The 23575-nt window shown below is 37.8% G+C and overlaps 4 protein-coding genes across 6 annotated transcripts; 2 read left to right on the top strand and 2 right to left on the bottom strand.

Moving 5' to 3' along the window:
* On the top strand, window positions 6935–8548 carry LOC18776002 (ethylene-responsive transcription factor ERF061). The gene has a single exon (XM_007209320.2). The coding sequence runs from the start codon at window positions 7240–7242 to the stop codon at window positions 8170–8172; it is 933 nt and encodes a 310-aa protein (XP_007209382.1). The 5' UTR covers window positions 6935–7239; the 3' UTR covers window positions 8173–8548.
* LOC18776017 (DNA primase small subunit) lies at window positions 9148–14591 on the bottom strand. 2 transcript variants are annotated; one of them, XM_020564157.1, is made up of 17 exons: window positions 14306–14591; window positions 13707–13839; window positions 13310–13360; window positions 13019–13194; window positions 12688–12765; window positions 12467–12578; window positions 12302–12386; window positions 12165–12216; window positions 12022–12083; window positions 11823–11944; window positions 11613–11734; window positions 11394–11456; window positions 11229–11286; window positions 10988–11061; window positions 10141–10189; window positions 9812–9891; window positions 9148–9596 (listed from the first exon to the last, which is right to left on the bottom strand). In XM_020564157.1, the coding sequence occupies exons 2-17, from the start codon at window positions 13822–13824 to the stop codon at window positions 9534–9536; spliced, it is 1365 nt and encodes a 454-aa protein (XP_020419746.1). In that variant the 5' UTR covers window positions 13825–13839; window positions 14306–14591; the 3' UTR covers window positions 9148–9533. The 2 variants fall into 2 exon arrangements, with proteins under 2 accessions (XP_020419746.1, XP_007209127.1); XM_007209065.2 differs by having other exon boundaries at window positions 11394–11462; window positions 14306–14436.
* Window positions 15104–19582, top strand: LOC18776349 (probable polygalacturonase). Of its 2 annotated transcripts, XM_007209081.2 has the most exons (6): window positions 15104–15324; window positions 15414–15931; window positions 17325–17445; window positions 17576–17750; window positions 18580–18650; window positions 18801–19582. In XM_007209081.2, exons 2-6 carry the CDS (start codon window positions 15611–15613, stop codon window positions 19439–19441), a joined length of 1329 nt encoding a protein of 442 aa, XP_007209143.1. In that variant the 5' UTR covers window positions 15104–15324; window positions 15414–15610; the 3' UTR covers window positions 19442–19582. The 2 variants fall into 2 exon arrangements, with proteins under 2 accessions (XP_007209143.1, XP_020419056.1); XM_020563467.1 differs by having other exon boundaries at window positions 15110–15931.
* On the bottom strand, window positions 19555–20619 carry LOC18777068. Its single transcript, XM_007209434.2, has one exon. It carries the CDS (start codon window positions 20537–20539, stop codon window positions 19766–19768), a length of 774 nt encoding a protein of 257 aa, XP_007209496.1. The 5' UTR covers window positions 20540–20619; the 3' UTR covers window positions 19555–19765.

Below are 23575 nucleotides of genomic sequence, written 5' to 3'. Positions count from 1 at the left end.
AAGTTAGCCTAGCCTAGAGTTCACTCCTTGTTCGTCGAACATAATTTTAGTTAAATCTTGACTATTTATTTGTATATCAAAGCCAAAAAGAAAGAAACTTCAATTTTTGTTTTTTGGTTTATTTTTTTTTAAGATACAATCCCAAAAATCAAAATGGCACTTGCAGCACTATAAAGCAATATGCTTAGCATTCTATGTAAGCATAGAATATGCTTAGCCTCACCTTTGGGAAAAGGAGCAAACAATGTGCATATGTGCTCAACTATACATCTCTGAGCTGCTTGCAATTTTATTATTAAATTGGAACATTAATTCTTAAAGATACTAGCTAACAATAATAATGGAAACTTGAAAATATTGTGGCTCAAATACAGGTATATCACACAAGAAATGTAAGACTCTGTTTGGTATCCTACTCAAAAAAGTAAACTAAAAAATTATGATTCTTTTTTAAAATATGAGTTTTCAAATAGTGATTTTAAGATTTAAAAACTTGTTTGGTATTGAACTCCAAAATATTTTTAAGATCTAAAAATAATTAAAAATAAAATCAAAAAATTAGAAACTCTAATTCCCAAATTGAAATTAACAAAAGAAAAGGAAAAAGATGCGAGGGTTAGAGAGAGAGACAGAGAAATTATAAAATCTCACTTTTTTTGTTTTTAATAATAGGTGTGTTTTTTTTTTTTTTTTTTGGGTTTGGATTTAAAAATGGGTCTACCAAACAGGTTTTTGGGTCAAATTTGTTTTTGAGTTATAAAATTAGATCCAAGTAGGATACCAAACGAACCCTAATTTTCCTATCAAGGTATGTTAAGTGGAATCTCTCCTTAAATTGCACCATAGTCTTTTGAGATAAAATGACACACCTAAATAAGCTTATCCTCACTAAGTGTTAGGCCTCGTTTGGGACTACTTCTCTTAGTAGCACTTCTATTCATGAGCGCTTATAGTAAAAGTGCTTTAATTATAAAAATGTTGAAATTTTTATAAGAAATCCAAGTGCTTCATGAAGAAGCACACATTATGTGCTTCTCCAGAAAGCGCTTATATGACCCAGAAGCACTTCTAAACTTTTATGCCAAACAATATTAGAAACACTTTTGGTTGTCAGAAAGCAATTTTAGTCCTCTCATTGTAATTCCCATCGTTCACTTTCATTTTTGGATCTTTACCTCTCCCATTTTTCTTGTAAATTATAAATACTATCTAGTTTATATGGTGAAAACCTGAATTTTTGAACGTTGATGCAGCCCGACTATGGGTAAACTGTGTTACATTGTGCATTTATGATTTTACCTTGGTTCACCAATTTTTGACATCAGCAAACACCACTGAACACCTGGTTTCAACCTGACAATTAGTAGTGGTTGATTTATGGATCCCCAACCCTAGATTTTGTCTCCCCATTCAACCATATAATGCAACACCGCCACAATCTTACGTGAATGCCCAAAAAATTAGTATAATACAATTCTTCCACCCAACTCTTTAAGACTTTTGAGCCAAATTTCTTGGGTCCATTTCCATGGTGTGGACCCAAAGACCAATCTCTGGCCTCAAACACTACTAAAAACCCAACTCAGCTCTGACTTGGTCTCCCTTTCTCTCTCCATAGACAGTTGAAGGTTGCATCAAAACAAGCCTGTTGCAGATGCTCATCGTCAAGCAAAATGGCTGAGGCACATCGGCATTTGGTCAACTTACCCAAATTTGAGGGTTCAACATGATTATAACAAGTAGCAATGAAATTCTAGAACTCAATTTATGTGCAGAGAGATTTCAATTTCCGATTTCTCAATCAAAGCCAATTGGAATAAAAGGTTGTTATCTCTCTAAATCATTCGAGTGCTAAAATAATTGAGGGTTCTTAAAGTCCACAAAAACCTACAGATGGGTTGACGCAGCACATTTAAAAGGTTCATTGCTGTTCTTCCTTATCTGGGAGGTGTGGGGCTCTAAATACTCAGTTCAAAAACATTAGGGAAATAGAAATTGTCAAACCGACCTGGTCCACCCAACATGCCATCAGAGGAATATAATTGAAAAAAAACAGAAGAAGAAGAAAATAGTCCAAGCCAGCTCATTGAAGGGAAGAAGGGAAGCCTGACGAGACATTGGTCATTCCCCACACTATCTGGTTTTGGTCTAACTACATCTTTGACTCATTTTGCTTTCATGTGAAAAATGAGCTTAGCTAGCAACGACTAATTGCAATTAACTCCTTCCAAATCAATGTACATACTGTTTGTTCATACCAGAACAGTCGAGCAAGGGTGCGCAGGCAGGCGGCTGTTAGCCACTAATGCAAGTGAGTTCTATAATGCATCAACAATTGACTGTCGTTGTAGGCGGCTGCCTTTTGCTCAGTTTTAGGTTATTCGAGGGGACAAAAGAAAGTGAAACCAGCCAACCAAATGTGTGTCAATAGTGTAGCACTGCAGAAGTTGAAGATCTTTTGGCCACAACATGTGATCATTTTATCTATGCAAAATTGTTGGTCTTCAAGATTTGGAACAATTTCTGGGCCCATGCCATTGATGCCAAAGGTGCTGTGACTTGCAAGATAACTTAGTACTCTGTCTTCTTGCCATGGCACCTTGGCGTTCAGCAATTTGTTAGCCTTCCAAGAGTGTTTGGAAAAACCATGTTTAGAGTTTGCCCAATACTTGACTAGGCAGCCAGGCTGGGGCCACTGGGACTGCCTCTGGAAAATGTGGGCCCTTTTTGTACCAAGGCCTTGCGACCATCTCACTTCTAAGGCTCAAGCCCATGTGACATGTGACATGCTTATTTGAAGACTATTTATTTATTTATTTATGACGGCACCGTGAGGTCAATTCTAAAAGGGTTGACGCCACTATGTGAATAGCGGAAATAATACGGCGTCGCTTTTGTGGTTGATTTTGCTTTTACGTGTGCGAGAAAATCTTTCGCGGCAATGAAATGAAATCACGAGAATTTGATATTGTACTTTTTTCCGGAGGAGAAATGGTAAGGTAACACGTATAGCAGTCGACAAGTGAAATGGTGGGGCCACTTGTGTGACGTGTCGGTATCAGTAGATAGATAGAACCACCTTATTATGATAATAGTCGGCGTCGTCGGATTTGCTTTAAGACCAAGTCTGAATACTGCCAAAATATAGCTTTTTGATGTTCAACTCTGTAATTGCCCCTGCTGTTGCTTTTGAATTACGCTCGTATGCCCCTCTTCTGTGGCAAAATTCAAAACTCAGTCGACAAAATTGACCTGTGAGTCTGAGAGGTGGTGACGATGCTGATCCATTTACATTAAGAAAATAATTATTCGTTTTGCTCGAAGTTTCTAAGGAAATCAATTTTTTAGAATCGGGTCGTCAATTTTTCTATCCACTTTTTGATCAGGGGATGCTAGCGTGGCAATTTGTATGGCTTTTGAGCGATTGTCAGCAAATGTGATTTTTATTGTCGAATTCACTTATATTAACGTGATTATTATGAACAAATAATGTATGTGATTTTCATGGGTGAATTCACATGTATTTTGGTTAGAAATTGTTCATAAGCGTATACACAGATATGTTGCCGTACCACTATTCAAAGTCGAGGATGGATCAAACATCATCACGATGTTAGTGATAAGATATATAAAAATACATACCCTAGTGAATGAATATAAGATTGAGCATGGCAAGAAGAATGAAGATTAAGAGCTCAACCTTGCTTTTAACTCAATTACTTCTGATCACAAACTCCACAATCCAAAGAAAAATAATGTATGGGTTTTTCCATATGCACCTCGTTAGGTTACCCAAAAAAAGTGAACTTTGGGGGTGGAAGAGGAAGCTAAAAAGGAAGTGAAAAATCTGAAAGATGAGGACAGAAAGATCCCCCTCAGCAAAAACATGAAGAGAGCGAGAGACAGAGAGAGAGAGAGAGAGAGAGAGAAGCAGTACTATTTGGGATTGACTTCTTGTGAGGGCCAAAGGGGAGAGATTGGTTAGGTCTTGTTCACATGCAAATACAGAAGCTTTTTTTCTTTGGCCATTGAAGATGGGGTGTGTCATTTCACGAGCTTTGTCCTTCAAAAGGACAACCCCATCACCTTTTGGGGAAGACCTTTGCGTCTTTAATGCTACCATACTGTCCCGGGGTCCACTATGATGTAAATATTATCGCCGACGTTTCTAATTTCCCTTTTGATTTGGAAGAATTGGTCTAACAAAGAAACTCATTCAATCAGTGGTTGATTGTTATTTGTTATGCACTTTGCCTCCCTTGCAAACCCTCTCTCTCTCTCTTTAATTAATGTACTTCGTGAAGAGGATGACTCAGAATTAGTTTCGGCTCAGTTTGTGGTAATATATACATGCATGTTACATATGTATCAGTGATTATTAATTGTTGATACGTGTAAGTTTGTATAAATTTCATATTCATTGATGATGAATGACAACAACGTTATAAGTTGTACTTCGATTCATTAGGGCAATTAATAGGCACATAACCAACTTTTCTTCCCCTTATTATTTTGCTATGGGCATGACATGGAGAGTAGAAAATGAGTTATTTCTCCCATGTTGTAGTTCTTAACTCCTAAAGGCTACTTATTCAAAAAGTTTGCCTGCTCAAATTTGTGAAACATCCTACAATCCTATATGATTCCCAATCAATTCAATATGCAAGATGACAACATATAGATGCCATGAGATAGGGTGATTGAAAACACAAGAAATTAAAAGGGTATGGAAATGTTAGGTTTACTTAATTACAAGACTACCCAATCTCTGAGTGGATTGTGGACTTGCAAGTTGCAATTGCACCACAAGATTCTCTGAAGTCTATAGCTACCTTCCAACATAGCTGTTTTACCCCACCTTGCCTTTCAGTCAACTTAGAATTCACCCCATGCGCATGGTTTTACCCCTAGGCTTTGCCTTAATTTCTGCAATCTTTAATTCACTATGTTTTAAGATTTTGCATAAAAAAGAACCAATAAGATTTGGACCTAATCTTGTTGATAAGACATTGGAAGTGTTGTTAGCAAATAAAATAAAAAGGTTTCCTACCATTATTACCTCAATTTCTTATTTATTTCATGCCTTAACAATCCTACCATTGAATATTGATGTGACCTCCTCAGTTTCTAATCTTACCTTCTATCTATAGTGAGATTCTTTGGACAATTGAAACTCTTTGCAAACAAACCTTTCCCAAATTAGCATACCCATAATTTTCATACAGCACAAAAACCTTCATGTACAGAGAATGTTGTTAGGAATCCACATCAGGGTAGATTAAATTAATCTTGCGAGAATTAAAAAGTAGAGATATACAATGGTTTTGCTCATGTCAAATTGCAACGGAATAAAATTGACTCCTTGTAGGCCATTGTTCCATGTGAAATAAATGTCCTTTAAATTCTAATATCGATCATTATCTTCATGTGTATATAAAATCATGTTAATTAATGGTTGTTTTATGATAAATTTCACATGCATCAACGACTAATAACCATATACAAAGAATGTAGTTAGGAATCCACATTAGGCTAAATTAAACTAATCTTGTGAGAATTAAAAAGTAGAGATATACAATGGTTTTGCTCATGTAAAATTACAACGGAATAAAATTGACTCCTTATAGGTCATTGTTTCATTTGAGATAAACATCCTTCAAATTCTAATATTGATTGTTATCTTCGTATGTATATAAAATCATGTTAATTAATGGTTATTTTATGATAAATTTCATACGCATCAACGACTGATAACCATATACATACGGAGACGTTGACACAAAGCTAGTGGCTAAGCAATTGGGTACACATGCTCAACTTGTTTAACATTGAATGGTTCAAGCTCCACAAAAGTCGAATAATTGCTTGATGTATAATAAGAAGCTTAGAAGAAATGATAGAATGAGCCGATGATATTCACAGATGCATATATCAGCTTTTAGCATTGATGCAAAAGGCAAAAACCTCTCTGCGGCTGATGCACCTGCACGAGACGAAGCTAAACGAGAAAAGAAGGCAAAAACTCATCCATCTGTTGAAAAGAGAGAAGACGCGTGGCAGCATGAGTTATGGAGAGTGTGGACTTTAACAGGGAGAGCTGACTCTCTATAATAAATCGACAAAGTAGCTTTTGAACTGCAGTGGGGACCACCTACCACACGGAGAGTGAAACCAAAAATCTTACAAGATACACATTCACAATCACAAATAGCTAATCGTCCCACAATATACAGTTCAATTACACCTTTTTTTGTTTCTAGATCTTTCCTGCTTTTACAATAACACCCTTCGTATCTTTCTTCATAATATCATCCTCATTAGTTTTTGAGCCTTTGGTTATGATTATGTGGAGAAAGAGAAGGGTTCCAAAGCAAGTTAACAATACCAAACACATGTTGGACAACAAAAATTAGGCTCCCAAAGCTTAAATTGACATAGATCGAGTTAATCTCCCTCGCTTGCAGGCTTACAATTTCATCTTACACATATACATGAAGAGTTTAATATAATATTAGACAATCACTAAACTTAAAAATTTAAATTATTACGGAGTAAACTATATCAAATTAACACATTCACTTCATTAGATTAAAACCGTACTATATCAAGTTAACAATACCCAACACAGAATTTGGGATTGTAAAAGAAAATAAGGAGAGAAACTCTTATTCTTCAACTGACCAAAGGAATTAAACCAAAAGGAAATACAAAACAAAACAAAAAAAAAATAATTCAACACAATTTTGGCTCACTTTCCACATAAAAGGGCAAAATGGTCATATCAATCATGTGGGTTGAGGTAAGTTGGACCAAATTTCAAACCATGTAAAATTTTGAAGTTGTGAACAGAGGTTAGATGTTAAAAGCTCAGCAATAAACTGCAGCTATAAATAAGGACACCCTTCAGCATTTAAGTCCTAACCTTCTCTCTCTCTAAACCTAAGCAAGAACGAAAAAAAAAAGTCCTAACCTTCTCTCTCTCTCTCTCAGAGAGCCAAAGTTTCCAAAGCTTCTTCCTTTCTTTTTCTTCTGCAACTCTACCTTGCTCTTCTTTTGAGCTCTCTGCTCTGCTTAGCTCTTTCATCTCTTCTGGTCCATATATTTTTGATCGGATCACTCACATATTTTCCCATCTGCAAATTGTTTGTTTTTCATTTCTGGTTCTTTAGGAAAAGGGACCTATTTTCAGTGCCCTGTTTCCTACAGATTAAATATTTGCTTCAATTTTTTACCAAAACTATGGACACAATGCAAGACAGTAAGCTTGCTTTTGGGTTTTCTGACACCATTGACATCAGATCTTCACTCTCAAATCTCATCTTAACAAGCAACACAAACACCTTGGACTCAATTTTCTCCCATTGCCCACAAACACTCTCCACCACCACCAGCAACAACAGCTCTGTTTCTGAGCCACTGGGTTCATCAGTTTACCTTCGCCAGAGAGACCTTCTCCAGAAGTTCTGCGACGAAAGCCGGGCAAACGCCGAGGTTTCACGCTTTTTTCAGAAGAACCCAGTTCAGAGCTCTGCTTGTTCTTCAACCTCTTACATGGCTCCATGCAAGAAGAAGCTCTACAGGGGAGTGAGACAGAGGCATTGGGGCAAATGGGTCGCTGAGATCAGGCTCCCTCAGAACAGAATGAGGGTCTGGCTTGGCACATACGACACCGCCGAAGCTGCCGCATATGCTTACGATCGGGCGGCGTATAAGCTTCGAGGAGAGTATGCAAGGTTGAATTTTCCCAATCTTAAGGACCCAAGTAAGATGGGTTTTGGAGATTGCGCTAGATTGGACGCTGTGAAGACCTCCGTGGATGCAAAGATTCAAGCGATTTGCCAGAAGGTGAAGAGAGAAAGAGCCAAGAAGAACGCGAAGAAGAGCAGTAATTCCAGTGAGAATGAGAAGGCTGTGATGAAGGTGGATTCGTCGCTGTCTTCGTCGTCGCCGTCGGGTTTTGGCGACGGTTCTGGTCAAGAATTGGTGTCTTCAACACCAACAGCAACACCAACAGTTTCTGAAGATGGGGTTTGGAGGTGTGAGAATTCACCACCCTCTATTTCAACAGAGTGGCCAATGGGGATGGCAGAGGACTTAGAATTTGAAGGCTGCTTACTTGCAAGAATGCCTTCCTATGATCCTGAGTTGATTTGGGAAGTTCTTGCTAATTAGAAGAGTCTTAATTTTCTTAATCTTGGGTGTTTACATTAAATTTTCAAATTAAGGGTATATAAGTAAGTAGTTGTACTACTAGTAGTATGTCAATTTCTGTTTGTTTAGTTTGGTATTAGTGGTGATTGTAAATTGGTAGTTTATTCTTACAAGAGGAGCCATCTGAATATGTTTTTTTGTTTTTTTGTTTTTGGTTTCTAAGTTTGGTTGGGGTTAAGTATGTTTATTTATGTTTTGGCTCTTTCGTTTGGGGCCCTGTATTTGTGCCTTGTTTTTGTACACCAAGGCACTTTGCCAGTCATATGTAATGTCTGAGGGCACCTTGAGTTGTGTTATTTATGGATTAAGTAGTGATTTAATGAATTTTTGAAGTTCTTGCTACATATATAAAACAAAATTCTCAAATTTTTGATCACCAAAATTATACCTAAAATTAACCAACGAGTCTAATCCAATGAAAAAAAACCTTGACTTGTAGGCAAGAAGTCAGGTTCGAACCCGTATGACATCTTTGTTCGGTGTGTGTGTGAGAATTCCTTCGTTCTTTTAGTTTAGACTATAGCTTGTATTAAAAAAATAGAAAGAAAAAAAGGAACAAGTCCCAACGTGATGATGGTGAAGTGAGGTGAGCCACGTCGGCGAAGAAGAAAGGCCTTATCCTCATTGCTGTGAAAATGGAGATGAGGTTGTTTTGTGGTCCTCCAAAGACCAAATGTGCCTATTGGAGAAGAAACACCATGTGAACGTTATGTCTCTTCAGATTGGCTTCTTCATCATCATCCTTTCAAGAACTGACAACACATATATATATAGGAGAAGGCAGTTCCGTGTTGTATCATTACCCCATTTTTACCATTTAAGTATTTTTATGTATGACGAAAATGGAAGTTGAAATGATGGATCATATAAGAAATCAGTTCCAATGGGAAATCAGAATGGAGATATTAAAGCTGTGGTGATTGCAATAATGAAATAGGTATGTCTATAAATTTACGTGGCATATAGAAACTGGTTGTTAGTTTTTGTTATTTTCCCTATCAACGGAGGGAGGAAAGGAGATTCAAACTCGGCCTATCATATACATGTGATGATGGTAACTACACACTCCACATGATTTTTGGACAATTTGCATTGGAAAGAAAAAAAATGAAGAATAATTGCAACAGGAATACTTAATATAAAAAAAAGAAAAAAGATGCGTGTGCTGTTTGGTGAACAAAGTGTCATGTCATTTACAAATAGATGTCAGTACGTTGCTAAATCCTGATTGTCTTTTGAAAATATAACTTCACATCAACTGGACCGCAGAAAGTTGGGACAATTCCACAAGATGAATTATAATTGTATTGTAGCAAACAGTTTTACCAACTAAAGGAGTTCTTCGACTGCTGCAGTTTCGCATTGTATGAACTTTCCATCTCCTCCTGCAAACATTCATGAATCACAAAACCTATTAATAGATAAGAACACAACTAAGTCTGAAAAATAATTTTTGTTTTTGGTATCAAATTAGGACTTTGTGGAATGTTCTGTTCTACTCTAGAGAACTAGATCCTTCAACATGACTAGATGATTCTGGTTTATGAACAATCTTTCAAGCAGAATTAAAATATAAATGTTTCGTTAGTTGCTTACGTACCTTGCAAGATTTTAGCAGAGGCTGCAAAAATGACGATCTGAAAAACCTTATTGATTTTCCAAGTGACGTTCTGTCCCACTCTGTGATCAAGTAAAAGATATACAACACCATCAATCACAAAAGCAAAATATATTTCAAGTGGCTCTTAGTGCAGGTTCACCTGCAGTAAACAGGAAATTTTGTAGCTTTTCCAACATCAAAATTGCCTAATCAAATCATACATGATACAACCACCCAACGACATCATTTTTCCGTCTAGGTTAACCTCCTATGCTAAATCAGAGTCAATGCTAGATGAAATGAAAGAAACGTGATGTTACTTGACGCACCATTATCAACTTCTGCTCTTAAACCTCCAATATTGAGTTGTTCTAAAAGCTGCAGATTAAACATAATAATCATGTAAGATACATAAAACTCAAAAGACAATGAATTGTGAGAAAAAACCAGCTTACATAATGTACAATTTATTGCAATAAAAAGGCATGCACATCATCTTTTTGGTTACAAGATATCCAGACCAGCAATGTTATAAGACACGGAGTGCTAGGCAACCAGGCTACAACATGTCCATAGGATGAATGCAGATGTAAAGATGCTGAAGTAATATACAAGAAAAGATACCATAAAAAATGAATGTATTCCTAAAACGGTAGTAGTGGTATCACTTGAAGATAAAATAAGGGAAAATTGTTTAAAGGGGTTTGAACATGTACAACGACAACCTAGTAATGCAGTTTTACGAAAGAGTGATTTGATTAAAGTATAAGGTTCTAAGGGAAGATGATGAACAAAAACATGGTCAGAGGTAATGTGGATGGACGTGAATGTGAAAGATGTGACTGAGGCTAAACTCGTTGATATAGTGGAACGGAAAAAAGGACTCATGTAGCTGACCCCGCAGTAGAACTAAGGCTTAGTTGAGTTATATTTTCAGAGCATTCTTGTCATATAAAAGGTCCGGCAGAGAAAGAAGCAGTGCATATTGTTGCATCCTATACAGGTTAGATCACATAAAAACCACCCTATGGTCAAAATTATAATTATATCAATTTGGCCAATCTTACATGGTGGAATATGCATTATGTAGAAAGTTAGACTAAAAATAACAGAATCTCCCACCAAGAAAACATATATGCAGAGAAGAAGAAAACTGGAAGCCAAGTACATATTTACATTGGAAAGGGTTGGTACTGCCGTGGGATCAAATTCCTCACATCGGTTTGGATCGATTGGAACACAGACACGACCTGGAACAAAGAAATAAAATAAACAGAGAAACATTAAGAATATCCAAATGCCTAATACTTATCAATTGGGGGGAGAGTAAAAAGCAGTTAAGGGCCGGAAAAAATTCATAAAATACGATCAACCAGACCCTGTACCACCAGAAAAACAAACTCCCACCGGGACTAACCTGTTTTTGGATGTACACAGAATGGCGCCTTTAACAAATGGTTCATATGTTTTGAAACCTACAAACAGATAATATTTTAGCATACATTTCTGATGTAGTTAGTTTATACTCACTGCTAGTTGAATAACAGGAGGCAGTAAAAGAAAGTGGGGCTGCTGTGCATACCTCCATGTCAAGCCTAGGGTAGGTAAAAGAGAACACAATCTCTTCAACACACCTGCGCAGTCCCTGCACCTGAACAATTAATGATTAAAAGTAAAATTAAGTTCACTACAGGCCTAATTACAATTTCAAACATCAAAATCCTATTTCACAGACTAGGATCATTGTCACCAAAACAATGCACTTTTGGTACATACACTCACAAACATCTACTATTCGTACCTTATGTTTTCCAGATTGCAGCATGTTTTTCAGCTGCTCCCATCTAACAACATTAATGTCATCTTTTGAATTAGCGGTTCTTCTCTTTTCCTGCCATTTCCCACGCAGCTCAGAAGTAATAGCTGCAAGGATAACAAAGTATTATAACTTGACCATTATTCCAGGATATGGCATAGAGATGCATAGGACATGAAAAGAATCATTATATACATTGATCAGGATCAGGAATCATATCTAAGATCTTTTCATATCTCTCCTCAGTTGAAAATATCTCTTGACTCAAAAGCAATTTCCTCTCAAAGAAATCCATAAGAACTTCAGTATAAGATCTCCTGCATGAATGAATACTCTTAGTGGAAGCAACAAAGGGCCCGGTATCGTAAAGTCAATAATGTACGTTACTACTTACGCAAGGAACGGATGGAGAGCAAGACCAGTAAAAGAAACCTTTTTATGACTGTTTTCATTGCCCTGAACAAAGTATAGAATCAACAACTTTCACAGAATGTAAAAATCTTTCAAAACCCAAATGTAATTTAAACAGTGCACAACCTTATAGACACGAAAATAGTCAGCAATAGCTGCTCTTTGTTCATTTGTCAGCCTGAAGAAAAACGAACATGGTTTAAGTTTAATGACATGCCTTAGGAACCTAAGAAACTGAAGATTACTACTGTTAAGAGAATTACCTTCTTGCTTTCCCATCACAAACCCAGCAATGAACACCACGTCTTCCACTATATACCCAGAGAATGTGACTGAAACCAAAGTCATCTGCAGCAAATAAGTTTAGAAAAGTGAAAAGTCAAGGTTCTAACCACATATTATCAGATTCCAAAACACAAAATTCCTACCTCTAAGGGAAGTATCAATAACTTTGACAGCAATTGTCATAAGCGGCCAGCACTCCAAACAAACATCAGCTCCCGAGCAGCAGTATCTAACATCGTCGTAATCTGACATATCCTGTTGGAGAAAACCTTACTCAAACATGTCGTACAACGGTCATAGTCAAAGGTTTAGTAAGACTGTGACTATTGACTATCTTTAAAGTTCAAGTGGTTGATTAGCTTACTATATCGAAAATCAGCTCCCTCTCCACTGGGGTGAAAACATTATCGCCACTCTGAGCATATGCATGCCTCTTTGAAGGCTGCAACATAGAAAAGATGAAAACTCAAACCACAGATATGGTGCTAAAAGGTTATTATAAACCCAACCACAGGCAACAATTAAAATCAACAAGAAACCATGGACAGGAATTCTATCTTTGATCTATAATTATGAATTCTTTCAAACACATCTTGTTTCTAAGTTGGTTTTCAGGATTTGAATGATTCAATTGTTAGGTCAAGTCAACACTTGCATTATCAAATAGTTCGGAAATACAGACATAAAAGGCTTACATCAACACTGTACACAGGCCCAATATCTATTTTGACTGGACACTTTTCTTTCACCGAATTTTCAAGCTCAGACATAGAGTTGAAAGACTGGAACCGCAGATAAACCTCATTATCCAGTGTGAAAGAGAACTCTCTCCGGCTAAAGTAGGACTGGTCGCACACAGGATGCTTCCCATCTACAAATCAGCGATCAGTTACATGTTCACAGAAGAAATAAATTTCAAGGTGTGCACATGAAAACACAAAGAAAACTGAAGGTTAGAACCAGGTTGATTGAGAGATGTGGCTTACCATTTCCATAGGACATCCATTTAAAAATATCCGCATATGGAAAGAGCTTTCCTATCACAAATAACACTTTCCGTTAAGGGGAAGATTATTGAAATCACCTCTCAAAATTCATATCAACGAAAAAAATGTTCAGTAAATAGCAAACACTCATTGCATGTGATTACAAATATCATGTTACACAAACAATAAGCAAATGTTCACATATTTGTATCTAGTTCTAAGTTTGAAGTCTTAAGTGCCTTACAGGTTACAAGTTACAACCACCAATTCAATTGACTAAAGTGGAGCATCCGCTTATAAAGTAAAATTCTACAGAACCATAGCTTCTAAAGCAATCAAAAACTACGTAACTATCTCAATTACATTCAAATAGAATATAAACTTAAACGGGGATTACCATAGTAAACTTTGAGATAATGAGAGTTAAATCCATCAGGAACCACATTCCCTTGCTTCTGTTCATATTCGTCAATCATCATGTCATCGCTGCCTTTGGAAACTTCGTCTCCAGTCATTTTTTAGCAGAGTCCCTGCATTTTATGTCCAATCAGCATCATCATTGTTCCAAAATGCATAGAGATTTAAGCATAGATCTATTAAACCCTAACATAATAGCATTGTGATTGGGAGGAATAATAACTAAGAATTTCTAATACAATCAAAATGAACATCAAACAGATATTGAGAAGCTTGATTGAGCAACCTTCTGTTTTATTTTCTTCTCTTGGCACCCAACATCACAATCAAGCAGAATTAACATTACCACGAGAAATGGAAAGAACAAAAAAACTAAACCCAGCAATAAAATTAACGTTTTATCCAGAAAAAAAGGGGTCAAATTTCAAAACCCATGATAATTATGAAACGAAATTCACATTACAATTGAATGTAAGTAACAGAAAGTAAATTTTCTTTGCGTTTCCTTCACTTTCTCGGCAACCAAACAAAAAGTCGAAGTAAAAATAAAATTGAAATGAAATGAAAGAGGGCACTGACCTCGGAGAGAGCCAAGTGAAGGAACACGAAGAGTGAGACAGAGAGCGGAGAGTGAACAAGGGAGGCGATGACAGAGAGAGTTGTGGTTGAAAATGGCGGGATAGGGCAAAGACTGGGACTAGGCAAGATGGCGGGAAAAACCAGAGGAGCTATGATTCAGTGTTGCGAGGGAGTACGCGGTCCTCTCAATCTAACTGGACTGAACGTCATGGGCCTAACTTCCTGGCCCAAAAGGCCAATGTTGAGTCTGAATTTTGAAAGCCCCATGTTAAATTTCATGTGATTTATTTATTTCTCAATTGAAGTAAAAGGGGAAATTACTACTTCTACTTCTCCTCCTAAGCTTTGAGTCGTCTCCCATCTTGTTTTTCAAAACAAAATTTGGTTAATTGATTCTCTAAATTCTAAATTATTATTTTGTTGCAGCATGCATCTTCCATCCAAGATGCAATTATATTTATATTTAAACCAGAAATTCTGCTTTACAATGAACTTATTTTAACTCAAATAGTTAAAAGCAGTTACGACTGCATTTAATATTCCGTTTTCGAATCCCTCCTCTCTTAATATCTTTAGTATGACTCGCATGAAGTATTTACAGTCGTTGATAATGTGGACCTTACAAATGTCTGCAAATTATAAGGGTGAAGTATTTTCATCCATTGATAATGTGGGTTCCACTCATCAACGGCCCAAAATTCTCCATGCCCCACCCGGAACTAACGGTAGCATTTTTCTGTTGTATATTTTTTCCATTGGAAAGCGCTAATTTTTTGTGACAAAAGCGGTGCTTATTAACCACCCACGCAATGTGCTTTAAGTGTTGCGCTCCCACAACTTGCTCAACTCACACGCTCTCTCCTCTTTTATCAGCTCAAGACAATTACTTGCAGACAAAATTCTCACTCTCAAATTCATAAACTCCGATTCCGAGGTCCGAAGTCATCTTCCAGGCTCATCTCAGCCGTTGGATCAGCGCAGCTAAAGCTTTAAGCTCAAACCCACAACTACAACAACCAGTATGTTCTTCCTCGCTCTACTTTCTGCTTTCAAATCTTTAACCAAAAGCTGTTGTCTTTGAATTAATTAATGCAAACCCATTTTGCAGCTTAACCCAAAATCGCTTCTTTGGAGCTGGCTTGTTGGAGCCTTCTCTTTGTTCCGTTCCCAGATCTAAACAACTAGCATTTGCTCCTTCTACTCACCCATTAAAGCACTCTTTGGAGCTTTCTCTTTGGCGCTTTAGACTTTAACCCCTCCGCTTTATCTCTCAATTCCCCTCGTAAACTCTAGAAATTACCAAAAATGGGTTATCTCTGGTTTTCCCTTTCGATTTTCCTCTGCCTCAGCTACTTCTCAGTGGCGGAAGTGGTAACTTGCTCTGGGATAGTGCCCATGCGGTACCGAAACGACAAGATATCGATAACGGATTTCGGAGGCGTAGGCGACGGCGTTACATTGAACACCAAGGCGTTTCGGGAAGCGATATATCGAATTGAGCATTTGAAGAGGAGAGGAGGCACGCTTCTTTACATACCTCCTGGGGTCTACTTAACAGAGAGCTTCAATCTCACAAGCCACATGACTCTTTATTTGGCCAAGGGTGCTGTTATCAAAGCCACCCAGGTACAAACCCAACACTCTTTTTATGACCAATTCAATGTGTTCACCTAACTTTTACTCTACAAATTAATACTTTTACCATGGCCATAGTTAATTTGATGGCAGAAAGTCCCCAAATTTGTGCTTCAGTTTTACTGGGTTGTGCCTTTTTTTTTTTACTGAAAGAGTTGAGGAATGAGAGTGTAGGGTCATGCAAGTAAATGAGTGGTTTCAGTGTTTTAAGTGTGATTATGTTCAACTTTTGTAATCTCTATGAGTGTTCGTGTTTGTTCTAAATGTGGGGTTGTGGTTGAAAATCCCACTTGTTTTGGCCCTGTGTGGCTTAGCAAGAATGAATGTGTGGAGCCTCAGGCTATGCGGTGGAACCAGGCTAAAAGCAGAAATACATGGTGGGTCTATTGCACCATGGTTGCATGTGCATATCATTTATAGAATGATGAATCAAATAGTTGGACAGCTAGATGATTCGCCACTGATATTGTCGTCTTTGATACTGTCACAATAAATTAGTATATTGCTGGTTCGACAAGGATAAGAATGGTTTGGTCACAATTTATTATTTAAGAAAACAGCGACAGTTTACAAAAACCATTCCTCTAAAGTAAATGTCTTCCTTTAATTAAACACTATGATTTATATTTTAGGCTGTAAGCCAAATCAAATATTATAGTACTAAGTTTAACTTTGACTGTCATGAAAAGGCAACCTAACCTTAGATTATGACATGATTTTGTGCTTAATGCGGGAAAAGAATGTGACACCCTCCTCAGCGGGTCACAGAGCGCCATAACTGATGGTTCCATAGTTTTCTGTACTTGGACTTGTAACTATCTGGCATGTTCAAAAGCTGTTCGCTTATTGGAATCCTTTGCTACTTTTTTTAGTTCATAATGTGGCGCTATAATTTGTGCTAGCAGTTAATCTACGGGGTTCTTTACCAAGAGACATCTTTAACTTTTTTCTCCTTCTCTTTTAAAATGAAAGTGAATGTATATAAAATTACAATTTCAATAATGGCACAGCAAACAATTATCATAAGTTCCTTTACTGGAATGATTATAACTTTCATACTGAAAGTTCTTCCAAATAATCAGTTTCCACTTATATGTCTGTGGTTTATTTGAAGCCCTGCATTTTGTACGGTAAAGCATCTTTTAGAAGAATACCTCATTTCAAAATTTTGACTATTGTATTTTTGCTGATTTGCAGCAGCAGGGTCCTAAATATTAAAACTGTAAATGCTGACCCTTATGTAAACATCATTACAACAAACCTTTTTTCCCCCTCTACTATATGATAGAAGTGAACACTTTTTGTGATTGTTGATTTATTTTGTGGTCATTGTTTCAATTTATGTTGTGCTCCTTCCAATTCTCTTTGTGGGTTGATGCATCAGGATACTAGGAATTGGCCGCTGATTGCTCCTTTGCCATCTTATGGAAGAGGGAGGGAGCTTCCTGGAGGGAGGTATTCGAGCTTTATTCATGGGGATGGAATCCATGATGTGGTTATCACTGGTAGGTTTGAACAAGATGTAATTATTGTTTTTTTGTTTTGTTTTTGGGTGTGGTATAGGCTGGGTTGTGGGAGTTGACGTACTTCTTCTTCTTATGGGTACCCTATATCTAATGAGTTGTTCCTTTTCAGGTGAAAATGGAACAATCGATGGCCAAGGGGGTGTATGGTGGAACATGTGGAGGCAAAGAACTCTTCAGTTTACTAGACCAAATCTCATTGAATTCATGAACTCGAAAAACATTATCATTTCCAATGTGATTTTCCAGAACTCTCCCTTTTGGAACATTCACCCTGTTTATTGCAGGTAACAGCCAAACGTGGAATTTAGTTTTGCCTTTTTTTATTTATAGACTGGAGCTTATATCTTTTGTTTTCCCTTATGTTTTAGTCTTTTACAGTACTCTACCTGCCATTTTCGTTCAAAAATTATATCCGTCAGTTTGTTTTACTTATGATTGCGAAGTTGAGTCTTTTGTTCACCCTTTATTCAAACCAATTGTTTTTTGAAGCTGAATCACTTTAAACGAAAGTAAAGAAGTTTGAAGTGAAAAATTTATGATATTCTTTTTTATTTGCTGCTATTCTGAGTTGAGTTAGTGACTGCAGAAACTTGGAAGTTATAAATTTGCAATAAAAAAGGGGGTTGAGGGGGTCCATACATGTTGTTCGGGTAGGTCAGAAGGGATTGATTGTGGGAAGAAAGGTTAGTTGGCGCCATATTGGTAATGTTCTGATCGATTGCCTCACTTCAATGGGAGAAGTACTTTTGGAACATCTGTCAGAAACTCACTATGTAAACGGTTGAAGAGAAGGTAGCATTTCATAGAGGGCTGTACGAAAGTTAAATAACCAGTCCAACCTGAGGTTGAATGTTGTCTGATAATGTTTAGGTCGGAAAGTTTTTATGGATGAAAGTCAAATTTCTTGATGTATTTACTGCGACTTTGCCAATACATTCTGATTATAAGCTGGAATTACATGAAATCGACCAGCTAAATTATAGTACAAACACAACTATCCTGTTTCATGTTTTCCTAAACTTCCCTTATGGTGCTCGAGCCTAATGCACCTTCTGCAAAGAATGTACTGCTGAGCTGTGATTTTGATCTGATACATACTTTTCTCCTTTGCAGCAACGTTGTTGTCCGGTATGTCACAATTTTGGCTCCATATGACTCTCCCAACACTGATGGAGTTGATCCAGGTACATGCCTGTTATCTAAATAAGCCACATCTTGTTTACTGCGGAAAAGACAAGGGTATAGGTGTCACGATTGAGTATGGAAGAGTCACAAAGTGTGAAGCCTCTTTATGTTCATGTTCATGATGTATATCTTTGTATTCATATGTGCAGATTCAAGCTCTAATGTCTGCATAGAGGACTCATACATATCTACTGGAGACGATCTTGTGGCTGTAAAGAGCGGATGGGACGAGTACGGGATCGCTTATGGCCGCCCTAGTTCGGGCATTACCATCCGCCGTGTTAGAGGATCATCCCCATTTGCTGGAATTGCGATCGGAAGTGAAACCTCTGGTGGGGTGGAGAATGTCTTGGCTGAACACATAAACCTTTACAACATGGGAGTTGGCATCCACATCAAAACAAACATCGGCCGGGGAGGGTTCATAAGAAACATCACAGTTTCAGACGTGTACATGGAAGAAGTCCGAAGGGGAATAAAGATAGCAGGAGATGTTGGAGACCACCCAGATGACAAATACAACCAAAATGCTCTCCCAGTCGTTAAGGGCATCACATTGAAGGACATTTGGGGAGTGCAGGTTCAGCAGGCCGGCGTAATACTAGGTCTGAAGAACTCCCCGTTCACCGGAATCTGTCTCTCCAACATCAATCTCCACGGCATGACAGGATCAAGATCGCCACCCTGGAAGTGCTCGGACATTAGTGGGGCCGCCCATCTGGTTAGCCCTTTACAGTGCTCAGAGCTGAGCGGTGCCCAGCAAGCATCTACATGCTCCAACTACTCCTAAAAATTTCTGTTTATGTAACTCTTCTTCTCTGCTCCTCTAAGCTACAGGAATTCAGCTCTGTATTTTCTGTTCTTTTTCGTTGTCCAACCATATAGAGAAATTCTGGGTTCAGATGCAATCACATAGCAAACCATTCTTTTATATAATAAAAATCTATCTGTCATAGTAGTCAAACTTACATAGATACGTAGATGCATAATACAAATAAGATAAGATGCTACATCTCCCATGGATGCATGGTTATTTACAGAAACAGAGTAACATAAGATAAGCTGGTACAAGTAAAACTAAAAACAGATAAGATTAAGATAGTCGCTTCAAAACTCAAAAGCGGTTCAAGAACTTGCGGAACCTTCTCATCAAACCACCCTCCTGCTCTCGTTCGTGTTCATGCCTGTGCTCTCTCGGCTTCTCCATTCCTTCAAATTCTTTGCTGTCGTGGTCGTGGTCGTGGCGATGGTGATGATGGTGATGCGGCCTCTCCAATTCCATGTTGTCGTCGTGCCTGAACGGGAACCTGGGCCCACCGTGGCGGAAACTGCCCCACCTAGGAGGGATCTGGCGCGGTCCGCCGTGAAACACCTGATCGAAAGCCAAGTCGTCGCCGAGGATCATGTCGTCGCCGTACGAAACGACGTCGCGGTCGCGTTCTCCTCCGTGGAAGCGTGGGCTCCACGGCCCGACCTGGCGGCGGCCATGGCGGCAACGGTGTCCGTGACGGAACGATAACGGGAAGGGGCGCCTGGGGAAGTGGCGGTTGACGGGGCGGAAGCTGATGACGGTCAACGGAACGGACTCGCTGTGTGTGAACTCAGTCGACTCTTCGTTGGCCAAGATGGTGGGGCCATCAGAATCCGGAAGCTTCGTATCGGCGGCCTCCGGTATCCATTCGAAGACCTTGGCGGGTTCGGAGTCACGTTTCTCGCTGGGTAAGAGTATGGCGGTCGCGGGCTTGGATTCGGATTCGGGAAACTTGGTGTTGGCTGGATCGCGGCCGTTGGTTTCCTTCTCGGGTAGATCGGACGGCGTGAGGGCGTGGGAGAAGGAGAAGGAGAAGAGGAAGAGGAGAGCGACGAGGAAGAAGACGAGTTTGGCCATTTTGTGAATTGGAGAAGATGAGCGGTTGGTGGTGATATATATAACTTATAAGGGGTGTGTTTCGGGCAGATCGGGCAGTTCGGGTTTGAAATTTGTGACTATTTGAGTGAGGGAGGAGGAAAAGGCGGGCAGCGGGCAATGGGGTGACCGGCCACGTGATTGGAGGGAGGGGGTTTCCGGTTAGTTTGGGTTCACAGGAGAGCCGTTAGTTGGAGCGATATGAGATTCGACTGAGTTGACTTGGAAAATGCGGGCACGATCACATGGATCCAATTTCCAAATAAGGGCTCGTTCTCTTGTCGAATTTACATATTTGCCATTCACCCAAGCTTACTAGGAGGAGCATCTCCAGAGACTCTTCATCGTTTTACTATACTCTCTCATAGTGATGAGGTGACATAAATATGGAAGAGCTAAAAGTCATCTGACTTTTGGATTGATTGTATTGTTTCTTGTTTTAATGTAGAAAATTTAATTGAAGAGCTAAAAGTCATTAGATGAGCAAAATTCAGGTCTCGCTAATAAATGAGTTTGCTAAAGAATTTTTTGTAATAAACAAAACTTATTTACAATACGAAATCTTTGGGTCGACTAGCATCCTATTTGTCAAACTTAAAAGCATGCACAAAAGTACAGAGCAAAACTATGTGCTAAATATAGGTAAATCTTTTATAGTGACCAAACACAATATGTTGAATTAATCTAGAAAGAATCACGCACAATTCGAACAATGATTAAATTCCCGATCCAGCAACCAAAAGCACATTTATCAAGACCTACAATACAAATCTGCCGCTCAACGGCAGAAACGAAAAATCAGTATCGAAAGTCAAAAGCTAAAAATAAATAAAAAATCCTAAATAGAAAACAAATCACAACAAACTCCTAAAGAGTTTCTAAAATTATTGGTCTAAAACAAAACTAAAAAACAGGACCACCGCTCCATATCTTCCAGGCAACTCAAAGAAAATCATAGTGCCATACCGGCTAAATCCATTGTCACGCACTGGTTAAACCCGAACTTAGCACAAACAGACATATTCCCCTCTTTAGAGCTCCAAATTATGTTGAATGGAGCCAACTCTTTGTGTACGTGGGCTAAAATACAATGACTATATCATGACAACGACATCGTTTCACAAAATAAACTAATAATCTTGAAGGAAAATTAAGAGAATGAGAAAAGAAAGTATACAATGAGAGAGGATGAGGTAAAAAAAGAAATAACCAACCCCCAAAAAGAGGCGACAACTAAGACTTTTTTTCTTAAAATTTCCTCGTATTAGAGACGCAATTGAAATTTTGCAAAAAAATATTGACAAAGAGGCTTCTCTCAAATAGTAAATCAAAAAGGGTCAAATAACATTGGAGAAGGGTGTATTTTAGTAAAACTGGGTGCCTGCCGGGTGTGAGAAGGGGTCGGAAATGACGTCACTCAGGACGTGTTAGAAGGGGGAGAAAACGAGTGAGGCTGACCAAGACTCTAGGAGGGCGACTTTGGAACAGAAGACACATGCTCACCACCGCTATTTTATGTTGCGATTGCTACGTGGCGCAGTTGTAGTATTTTTTACTCCAACAGCAATAATGTCCCAAAAATATATTATTTTTTTGGAGATCTTATGTGAAAGTTTGAATCTTCTGTTCTTATCATTAGTTTTGTTTATGCCAAATCTTAATCAATGCCAGCTTGAACCAAATACTGCATGTGGGCCATTTGAATCTCATGCTCTAAGTTTTGGGCAAGCCTTTTCTCAACCCAACTCCACAACATTTGGAGTGGTCTTATCTTGTGCCCTTTGGTGAAGACATTCTTGGGCTTACATTGTTAAAAACCCTATTTTAAGCAATCTAAACATTTTCCTAACTCCTAATTTTTCTGCAAGACGTTCGTAATTCAAGTGATTAAAAGTATTTATTTAAATATATTTAAATTTTATTTTTTTTAAAAACTCCATTGGCATTCATTCACAAATGATTCTTTTATAGCTGTGGAAATTCTTACGGTGCATCGTGGAAGAGTCTTTTACAATCACTTGAATTTGAGGGAACAAAGTTTTCTCATACATATTGTGAAAATGTCATGATGGCATCACTCAGCTTTTAAAACTTATAAGCACTTTTTATTTATTATGACCAATGCTTTCAAAAACGCTTCTTAGCCTTCTAAAAGTATTGCCATATAGGTTATGTAACATCCTTTTTTTTGTTTTTCCTTCTAAAAAGAGGTAAATACATATTATGAGGTTGGAAATGGTGTGTTTAGTAAATTTAGCATGTAAATAAGAGGTCTTAATTAGGAGTGAGCATCGGTTTGAAACCAATGATTTTTTACCAATTCAATCATATCCAATCTTTTATTGGATTACAAATTTTACAATCCAATCCAAAATGGTCGGATGTTAGGATCCAATCCAATCTAAACCAATATACATTGGATTGGATTGGATTGGATAATCGGTTTGTATGAAAAAATAATCATCACAAAAAAACTTCATAATCTTTCATTACATATAACACAAATTTCAATATGATCAAAGATATGACATTAATATATTAGTTTTTAATATAAATTACTACAATAATATATTTAATATGTTAATGTTTTAATTTTGTTGTAAGTAAGATTAATATATTAGTGAGAAATAAGATGAAAGTGTAGATATTATACAATATGAATGTATATTAATGTGTATATTGGATCGGTTCGGTTTAGGTTGGATTTTTAATTCTTGATTTGTTATCCAAACCGATTTAATTGAATTTCTATTTTTCTGATCCAATTCAATATACCAATGTTTTCGAAACCAATAAAAATTGAATTAAATTGAATTGAATAGGTTGATTTTAGAGGATTGAATTGGATCTGCAGAACCCTAGTCTGAATAACACCATGGAAATATGAATTATATATACCATGTGTTTGGTTTGGTAGGCTGGCCAAAGTTCGAAAAATATCAGATTCCACATTTGGATTTTCTGAAACCCAAGGGCCCAATAAGGAAGCACCAAGCTAGCTGGATTGATACAACCAAG

This window comes from Prunus persica, chromosome G5 (assembly GCF_000346465.2).
Source record: "Prunus persica cultivar Lovell chromosome G5, Prunus_persica_NCBIv2, whole genome shotgun sequence".
Classification (NCBI taxonomy): domain Eukaryota; kingdom Viridiplantae; phylum Streptophyta; class Magnoliopsida; order Rosales; family Rosaceae; genus Prunus; species Prunus persica.
This window is presented reverse-complemented; position numbering and strand designations above follow the sequence as displayed.